Below are 10,139 nucleotides of genomic sequence, written 5' to 3'. Positions count from 1 at the left end.
AAGGCTCCCAGAGCAGCTGAGATATGAGCAATGGGTGAGAGAGAAGGAAGGAAGGAAGGAAGGAAGGAAGGAAGGAAGGAAGGAAGGAAGGAAGGAAGGAAGGAAGGAAATAAATCTCTGCCTGGAGGCTTGCAGTCTAAAAGGCACCATACAAAAGGAACAGTTGAAGGGGAGAGAAGAGGGCAAGAAGAAAATTCAGGTACCCTTAAGTTAATAGTTTTTACACTGAGCAGCTGGAATGAAAACAGTTCAGGGAGAGGAAGAGCCAAATGGAGCTGGTCCTTCAGTAAAGCAAAGAGGACAGGTCCTGGTGATGGATGGTTTCCTGCCCCCTTTGGACCAACAGCAGGTGTGTATGATGCTGGTTGGAACAACACTCCAAATGATGGGGGCAGAGCAACATGATATACAAGCCAAATGTGGAGTAGTGGTTAGAGTGCCAGAGTAGGACCTGAGAGACCAGAGTTCAAATCCCAACTCTGCCATAAAGCATCATCACCATCACCATCATCATTTATTTATTATGCCACCCATCTGACTGCATTGCCCCAGCCACTATGGGCAGCTCCCAACAAAAAACAGCAAAAGCACAATACAACAGCACACACTACATACAGAAATCTCAAACAGTATGTTCTTATTCACAATATATTTTAAAATAGTTCAAAATACTCCTTGAACTCTGGTATTGCCTCTTGCTTGTCTGGATGGTGCATAGACACACACACACACACACACACACACACACATGTGCTTGTGTGTGCGCGTGCAGAAACCAACCTACAGTACAAAAGCAAAGTTCCCATTCATTGCTCCATCTTTCACTGATGTGTGGCCCTCAAAAGGATGTTAAGAACGTAATGTGGTCCTTGTTCCCCAAGCCTGCCCAGGGCAAGACCTTGAACTTGACTTGGTACTTCAGTGGCAGCCCCTGGATTAAACCTTAGTAACCATATTGAGGGCTGGAATTCAAAGCTCTGCAGTTGTCTGCTGCTTTCCAAAACTGAGTCATTTACCCCATGAAGGATCAGAAAAATGAATTATGTAAAGTCTGACCATCAGTTGAAGTCAATTCAAGGGGGGAAGGAAGAGTTATTGATTCCATAAATCATGTCAATTGGTACATATTAGCAACTCAACATTTAACTCTATACGAAACTTCATTCCAAACCCTCAACTTTAATCAGTGACTAATATAGCTTGGAAATGCCCAAAGGAAACAAAAGTATGTGAAATATTTCTCTCAACATTATATCAGTCTTAATGCTGGGGGGCGGGAAACACCTCAGAGCTTTTAAAACAAAACAAAACACCCTATTATTCTCATCTATTTGTCCGTTGTCGTCCCCGCCAAAGGAAATGAAAATGGGAAAACATTTCTTTCCCTCTACAGAACTCCAAAACACACACAAGCACACACACCCTTCCTCTCGCCCGCCTTGCTGAGCTATTCCCACAATGTCAAGCATAATTTCAAAGCCGTTTGAGCCTGCTGGAGATTCCCATCCTGGAAGGGAAAGAATGCAAGGTGGGGGAAATCCACTTCCATGGCAACCTCCAACAGGCTCTTCCTCTTGCCCAACCCGAGCGAGCAAGCAGGCAGCAAAACAACACTGGATTGTCACCGGACACCATCCCGAGTTCGCTGGCCAAATAAGCTCTTTCCCCAAGAATCTGAAGCAGCTGGGGCCCCCTAAGCTATTGCATCCCTTGTGTGGGCCTCCGACAAAATCGCAAACAGCAAGGCGCAGCATTTCTTTTCCAGAAAGCCAGTTCACAGAGAAGCGAACCAGGCTTGAAACCAGCTTGTGTAAAAGCTGGGGGTTGAGACAAAACAGCCTAAAGCTGGCTAACCATTGTAGCTGCTTCCGGTGGGAGGAAAACCTTCCGAAAGAAACATTAGTGTTATGAAGATTCCTGACTTGAAAGAATCAGGGGCTCATAGGAAGCTGAAATGGAGTCAGACCACTTGTCCACCTAGCTCAGTACTGTATACACTGACTGGCAACAGCTCTATGGGGTTTTAGGCCAGTATGTATCCCAACTCTAGCTAGAGATTAAACCTGGGACCTTCTGCATGCTAAGCTCTACTGCTGAGCTATGGCCCTTCCCAACTGGAGTTATGGTCAATGAAATACATGCAATACATTGTGTAGGACAGAGGTTTGGCATTGCCCACATAAGACTTCCTAGCTCTGGCTTCAATGACAGCAATTCTTAATGGGAAACAGCGTAAATGGGAAAGTGATCTTCATGGGCAACTGGGTCTCAGCAAAAAGAATCTGCTCAAATCTGCAGTAGCTCAGTTCCATATCCCCCACCACCCCTTCAGCCTGCCTTGATGACACAGACAGCTTGTTAGCATCAGAGTCAAGGCAGTCAGGTGAGAAGAGAAAGGCAGATAAAGATGGGTCGATACATACAGCATATCAGGACAGTTGTCTGGCTTCTCCAGAAGACCGCCCTCCATCACGAAGCGAAGAACTTGCTCGTTGGACATGCCTTGGTAAGGCTGCTCTGCTAATGTGGCTATTTCCCACAAGACGACACCAAAAGACCTACAAGAAAAGCCTAAAGGTTAGGTAGCATTCTAGCAAACCGAAGTTTAAACTGAATTGGCTACTTTTGTGCACTGTGCTTATGTGAGCATCAGAGAGGGGATCGGGTATTTTGCTCACATCATCATCAACTAAGTAAGTAACCTCCTTCTCTACCCCAGACTTGCAAACGAAGGACAATATCTCACCTCAACAAAGGGAGTCAAGAGCAGAGAAATTCCAGAGGTATGGGAATTGGGCCTAACTGAGGAGGAAATGGAGCAGGGCTTGAAAAAGCCACATGCATAATGAAAGGCTGCTCTGAGGTACGGAGACGGAAAGATCAAAGGATTCCAGCTTTATTATGGGGGCAAACAGCAAGCCATGTGTTCACTGATGGCCCAACATCACATTGGCATTCTTTCTGTGGACTACTGGAGGTACGAGGCTACCTTTTATGGCTTGGAATATACATGTGATAAACCAGTATATGTCGTGGCTTCTGGAAGACTGCGCCTACACCAAAGCCACCACTCAGGAAACCATTCACAAGTTATGGGGCACACGCCTTTTCTGATCTGGTAATAAATCTCTCATTTTGGAAAAAGAAACGAGTGCAACAGCTTTTAGGAAAGTGGCTGTTTGGGTCAGTTGCTTTGAGTGTTTTGCTGGTTTTACACATGCACCTCCCTGAAGTGTAAATTATGTCATGATTTAAAAGTAAAAACTCAGTGTTGATCTGCAGAAAATATCTGCAAAACAGGAGGCTGGGTTTATGACAAAGTCACATGGATTTTGTATTGCAAGTAACACTTTATGCTCCAAATACTACACGGGAATTTTGTGTCTGCACAAGGGACTCTTCCACATGAATGCAGATGCTGGAATCCATCCTAATAGAAACTTGCCCGGTTCTAACTAAAATCTCAATACCCTGGGATCTGGATTCAAATCACGCACACCCCTCCATGAACACTATTTCTGGCTTGGATGATAGTGTGCTTATTTTACTCCGTCAGTGGAATCTGAAATAAAAGCTATGTAAGCCCAGCTCTGAAATTAGCTTTTCCAGAAGACAGGGCTACAAAGGGAGCAACGGGTTCTCCCTTCCCAAGAATTCTGCAATGGGAAGCCAAGTGGTTTCCAAAATACACTCGTCTATGTAAGAAGCATGACTGCCAAAGCGTGGAGTTTCAAAATGCTTCTCTGGGGCTGTGGGGAAAACGGCATAGACACAAAATGACACAACTTCTAATTTTACAGCTTTAAGTCTATTATGTCAAAGAATTTAATCCAAAGCCCATTTTTATATATATACAGAAAAAGTCCTGGTGTTTTCTTGCAATGTCTCTAGTTCTCCTCTCTAATTCTTTTGCAGCAGCTGCTAAGTAGCCCTGCATGGATATTACAGGACCGAGCCAGCCTTAAAGCCATATAGGTATTTGTTTAAACATGTTTAAAACTGGGGGTTTGGCATGACAGAAGTTCCAAAACAGAGGAAGTAGCACCCTTGAGACTATATTACATAGGGGCCGCAGCAAGGAGTCTACAAATAGGATAGATAACAGGAAAAACCAGGGTTGTTCAAAAGCTTGATGTGGTGTTTTCTCCAAGCCATAATCAAGTTGCAGGGGTTCTGGGAATGTTGCAAAAACAACCCCAGACACATTCATTATTACCAGACGTCCGAGTTTGTCGTGAACACGCCGTCCTTCAGTGATTCTGGGGACATCCAGCGGACGGGCAGCAGTCCCTTCCCACCTTTGCGATAGTAATCGGTCTCGTAGATATCTCTCGTCATGCCAAAATCTACATGGTACACAACAGGACACATGTTGAAATAAATAATAATAATAATAGTAGTAATAATAATAATAATAATAATAATAATAATAATAATAATGGTAAAAATAAAACAAAAGTACCACATTGCCATGAAAGCTGAAGAACCTTATGAACTATCTCTAAACAATTCAAGCTGCCAACAACTGACACCTGAGGGAGAGTCAGAACATTGGGTCCTTCTAGCTTAATACTGGCTACACTGACTGGCAGCAGCTCTCCAGGGTTTCAGGAAGCGGGGGTTCCCAGCCCTACCTGGTGATGCATGCAATGTAACTCACAGAGTTATTGGAAGAATAAAATGAGAGTGGAGAAATCCATGTGGCACACTGCCCCGACCTGCTTAGAGGAAAGGCAGTGTGTACAAATATTATTTCTCCAGTGAATCAAACAGATTGGTCACTGCTGTGGCTCCCCTGGAGGTTTCTATTTGTGCTTCCTTGCACTCACAGGATGCACCACAAATACCTTTTTCATCTGGAGTCATAAGGAGGGAGGAGGAGGAGGCAAAATTCTACCTTGCTGAAAACTGGACATTTTACTCCAGCAGCCTCTAGTGATCTCACAAAGCCCTGCCCACAGCATTTTCAAGCTCTGCCTACTCCACAGCCCAAATAAATGGCCAGAAACTTGCTTTTGCTCATTTTATTCTTAAAAACTTAAAAGCCAAGACACTCAGGGTGCTTGGCTCTCCACTAGACATAGACTTGCCCAGTGTTGTTCTCGAGACATGTGACAGGCACAGCTCTAAACAGAAGTAGCTGCTGAAGATGCATTTTCAGGACCCATCCTATTCTTGCAAACGTAGTATGCTTTAACTGATTTTAATTCTGAATTTTAAATTGTTGTAACCCGCCCTGGGACCTGCTGGTGAAGGATGGGGAATAAATTTAATGATAACAAGCAGCAGGAAAAACCTTTTGCAGACCTGTGGCTTCCAAATGCCCTACCTAGAACTAAGATCCTTCTTCCCTTTGTATTTCACCTTTGGACTGAAAAAAAAAGGGGGGGAATACCTCCAATTTTCACAGTAAAGTCCTCAGCCACCATACAGTTCCTTGCAGCGAGATCTCTGTGGACAAACTTGTTGGCGTTGAGATAAGCCATGCCATCCGCAATCTCGCCTGCCATCTGAATCATCTTCTTTAGGGCTGGAGGAATATGAGCTGGGTTATTCTGAACAAAAAAGAAGAGAAAGACAACTGTTAACATGAGTTTAAGAAGCTGTTGCTTCCTTCCTTGCTAAATTTTCAATGGTTTGGCTAGGATCTGTTCAGATTCATTTATTTGCATCTAGCCATCAATCCGTTCCAAAAGAAAGGTTAAACACAGGTGGCAAACCCAGGCCTCCCTACTTGGCCCGTCAAGCCATTTCTTTGAAACCATGGCCAACTGCCCTACAGCTGATGTCACATGTGACGTCAGGTGTCTAGCAGGTAGAGACATGACTGCAGAAAGCAGGATTGATGCACAGGGAGTTCAGTCCTGTTCAGGAATTCCAGCCAGTTCCATGCACCAAATTTGGCCCTCTAGAGTGGGAGGGAATACTGTACAAGGAGTTCAATCCTACCCAAGTTTGGACAGACTAGCCAATTCCTGTACATAGCAGGGGAACAATCAAACAAACATACAGAGAAAAAACTTCTGCAGCAACTATCATCCAACTGTTCCTGGTTGCTAAGCAATATTTCCACCTGCCTACCTTTTAACATGAACAGAATTAACCCTTAAGTTGCACGTGGAATGATCTCTGCTGTACTGTTCCCAACACCTCTGACAGTGGAGGGAAAACATTGCCACCATGGCTCATAGCCACTGAGAGTCTTTCATCCATTAATTTGTGTAATCCCATTTTCCCTTTCAAGGAAGAAATGTAGTTTGCTTCCCAATCACATTTTAATTGCCCTCTTCCACAAATGTGAGGTGCTCCCACTACTTTAACTGTAAATTATCTACTCCAGAGGCTGACCGCAATGAAGGCAAGTGCCTACAGGGAGACCCGAGCATATACCACTAGCCCTCATTTTAGCAGAATATGGTTTTCAGGGGCTCCCGCTTTCGCCTACCCTATTTGGACCGTGCAAACAGCATGTGGGCGGCTGCAAGCCTTCTAATTGCCAGCATGAATGCTAAATGCTGGGTGCATGACTAAATATTAGTGTTTGTTGCAACACTCATTCATAATTCAGATCAAAAACAAAAAGGGTAACAGCATGTAGCATTTAATACATGAGCAATTAGCTTATCTGTGCGCCTACCAAAGACCCACGCTGGGTTACGCGTAGGCACAGAAAGTTTAATTCAGGCCTGAAAAGCAGCCAGTCTAGCGGTGCACATGACAGGCATAAAGAAACAAGCAACTGCCACCTATAATCACTGAGAGGGATGGTGGCTCATGGGGTCCAAATCTGGGCAAAAAGGTCAAAATGACAGCAGTTTACAGGTTTGAGGAGGAAAGCAGAAAATTTCTAGAAAATACAAGTACTCTATACACTGTTCACATATTGAGCATAGACATATAATACTGAATGGGTCTTATATGTATAGAACTATTCTATAATAGTTCTTATAATCTTATAATAGAACTATTTTAACTCTTTTTAAATGTGGAATTGCTTTTAAATGTTTGTACTGTTTTATAAACAGAATTATTATTTTTATATACTCTCTTTAATTGTTTTTACTTTTATTGTTTGTGTGAGGGTGTCCCGGTATTGCACGCTATTTTGTAATTGTTTTATAGCTGTATGATTTATTCTCATAAACTGCTTTGGGACCTTACGGCAAAGCGGGGCAAGAAACTAAATAAAGTAATGAACAAAGAACCTCAACTGCATCTATTCTTCTACAAATGACTTCCTTTTTCTAGGAACTGAGCACATCCGTCTACTACAGAGTGTTGTAACCTCCTTCCCCGTATCATCTGTAGAAGATAACTGCCATTTGCCTAGCTAGGGAGCAGTGATGTGGGTTTTCAAAATTTAAGACTTGGAACTATTTCCAGTTGGGAATTTGCACATGGTTAATCTAAATCAGAACATTTTCTGTTTGTATCAGGAAGAGTGCCCCAGAGAGTGATCTAGTTTATACCATGTTTATTTTACTTGTATTTAATAAACACAGCTAAAAACATCAAAACTGCCAAGCTTGGCTGCTATTGCATTTGCAGTAGGCATCTCATTGTTACTAAGGAACTTATCAAACAGGAAAATAAACCACCCACATCGCTGCCAGGGAGGCCATAGTCAAGGCAGTATCTGAACTGGGAGATGCCCCAGCTCACAGGCCAGACTCTTCACCTGCTACAGCAATATGGAAGCACCCCAAAAACGCACAAGGAGATGGGTCACACACCCTGTTTTGGTTAGGGCACCTCAGGTGGAAGAGGCAAGAATACCTACACCTGGGGCTGGTGGGGTTTCTTACAACAAACCTTCGGTGATTCTGTATTTTCAAATGATGGAAAGCTCTCTCCCCCCCCAATATGATGGAAAGTTCTTATTTTTAAATACAACAATGTAACAATGCTATAACTCTATTTAGGTAAAGGTAAAGGGACCCCTGACCATTAGGTCCAGTTGTGACCGACTCTGGGGTTGCGGCGCTCGTCTCGCTTTATTGGCCGAGGGAGCCGGCGTACAGCTTCTGGGTCATGTGGCTAGCATGACTAAGCCACTTCTGGTGAACCACAGCAGCGCACAGAAACGCCGTTTACCTTCCCGCCGGAGTGGTACCTATTTATCTACTTGCACTTTTTGACGTGCTTTCGAACTGCTAGATTGGCAGGAGCAGGGACCAAGCAACGGGAGCTCACCCCGTCGCGGGGATTCGAACCGCCGACCTTCTGATCGGCAAGTCCTAGGCTCTGTGGTTTAACCCACAGCGCCACTAGCTCATAACTAAATAGCTACCACATTTCTAAACAGAATTAAGACTGCTAACAGTTAGATGGGGAGTCACTAACCATTTTAAGGCCCATGGGGGACGAGTACCCCTCATTATCTCTCTTCCCCTCCCCAGGTCAGCCTCCTCGCCCCTGCCCCCGGGGCAACTGCTTGGACTGCAAAAAAACAGTTAAACCTTTCAACACAGGACTGACCTCTGTGCCTGGTCGGAGTGACCGCAGGTAACTCTTCAAGTCTCCACGGGTCATAAGTTCCATGATGACCAGCGTGGGCTGGCCTTGAGAAACAACTCCAAGCAGCCGCACCTGAAAGAAGAAAGCCTTGGGTTATTCACCTGTAGAGGCAGCTTTTTATTCAAAGGTGTGCACTCATATACTGTACTGCACTTGTGAGTGTGTGACTCTTCACTACACACACACAAACCAAACACGATGCATCCACATGGGAAAGGGGGAAGAGGAGGAGAGAGAGATAGAAATAACATAACATAAGCAGTGGAGGCCAGGCCACTAGGGTGAATGGGACTCTGCCCCACCAACTTCAGCCTGTCCACAGGAAGCCTCAAGATGCCCACCTTCTTACTTACAGCCAGTCCAGAGGGTGGCACCAGATGTCAGCATCCTCCTCCTAGCTGCGTAAGGTAAAGGTAAAGGGTAAAGGGACCCCTGACCATTAGGTCCAGTCGTGACCGACTCTGGGGTTGTGGAACTCATCTCGCTTTAGTGGCCGAGGGAGCCGGCGTACAGCTTCCAGGTCATGTGGCCAGCATGACTAAGCCGCTTCTGGCGAACCAGAGCAGCGCATGGAAACGCCGTTTACCTTCCCGCCGGAGCGGTACCTATTTATCTACTTGCACTTTGATGTGCTTTCGAACTGCTAGGTTGGCAGGAGCAGGGACCAAGCAATGGGAGCTCACCCCGTCGCAGGGATTTGAACCGCCAACCTTCTGATCGGCAAGTCTTAGGCTCTGTGGTTTAACCCACAGCGCCACCCGCGTACTCAACATAATTTAAAGCAGTGCCGCCCTGCCCCAAAAAGAACTTGGGAAGAGCATTGAGAAAACTAATCCAAAAACTATGAAGGAAGCTTTTTTTCTGATTCAGAACTCCATTTATACCAGTTCTGTACAAAAGCATCATACAGGTAAGCAAATGGCTGTTTTCCTGTTTGAAGCAGCATTTCCCAGGATTTAAGTAAGAGAACGGGGGATAGCGCGGAGTGGAAAAAGCTTTAATGTGCTTCAGCAACTTACGACATGGTGGCAGTTGAACTCCTTCATCACCGAAGCCTCATTCAGAAACTCAATCCGCTCTCGCATGCTTGCCGACTCGTTGACTGTTTTGATGGCCACCCTGGTTTCTGGCTCGTCTTTAACCACGCCTTTCGCTATCCCTTCGTACACCATTCCAAAGGAGCCCTGCCCCAATTCTCGGCACATGGTAATCTTTTCCCGGGGTACTTCCCATTCATCTGGAACGTACACTGTAAAAATCACAAGGAGAACCCGTTTCACAAGCAGCTTTGAACTGAAACAACGATCATAATTAAAAAAAAAACAAAAAAAAAAAAACAAAACAGAGTGCAAGCAACGTCCTTTTCCATTAAAGCATACTGGGATGTTCTGCACTTCATGCTTTTATTTCAACAGTCATCTTACTGCTTCAGTCCTTTGTAATCATTATGTTGTTTAGCCATGCTATAATGTTGCCCCCATTTCACAGATTGGAAACTGACCCTGAGCGAAAACATCACACCCGAGGATGCACAAATGAACCTACTGCTGAAGACACAGACCCAAACTTTAGCATGTGGTGTACCTGGCAAGGGAGCATTCTGCAGCAGAGGTGTAATGCAA

The 10,139-nt window shown here is 44.7% G+C and overlaps 1 protein-coding gene and 1 long non-coding RNA gene across 2 annotated transcripts in view; one reads left to right on the top strand and one right to left on the bottom strand.

Moving 5' to 3' along the window:
* The window catches only part of IGF1R (insulin like growth factor 1 receptor), a 185,471-nt gene that overhangs the window by 11,314 nt on the left and 164,018 nt on the right, over positions 1 to 10,139 (bottom strand). Inside the window, exons 16-20 of the mRNA XM_083586238.1 lie at positions 9,537 to 9,766; positions 8,479 to 8,589; positions 5,396 to 5,555; positions 4,217 to 4,346; positions 2,424 to 2,558 (exon numbers count right to left, since the gene is read on the bottom strand). Of these exons, the coding sequence (XP_083442364.1) occupies positions 2,424 to 2,558; positions 4,217 to 4,346; positions 5,396 to 5,555; positions 8,479 to 8,589; positions 9,537 to 9,766 (766 nt within the window). The remainder of the gene's footprint in view (positions 1 to 2,423; positions 2,559 to 4,216; positions 4,347 to 5,395; positions 5,556 to 8,478; positions 8,590 to 9,536; positions 9,767 to 10,139) is intronic.
* LOC310749837 overlaps positions 1 to 10,139 on the top strand; it is an 807,599-nt gene that overhangs the window by 746,261 nt on the left and 51,199 nt on the right. The gene's annotated exons all lie outside the window — the stretch shown is intronic.

The sequence above is a fragment of the Podarcis filfolensis genome, assembly GCF_964270895.1.
Source record: "Podarcis filfolensis genome assembly, chromosome: 14".
NCBI lineage: Eukaryota > Metazoa > Chordata > Lepidosauria > Squamata > Lacertidae > Podarcis > Podarcis filfolensis.
The sequence above is the reverse complement of the archived record's forward strand: the minus strand, read 5'-3'. Positions and strand labels throughout refer to the sequence as shown.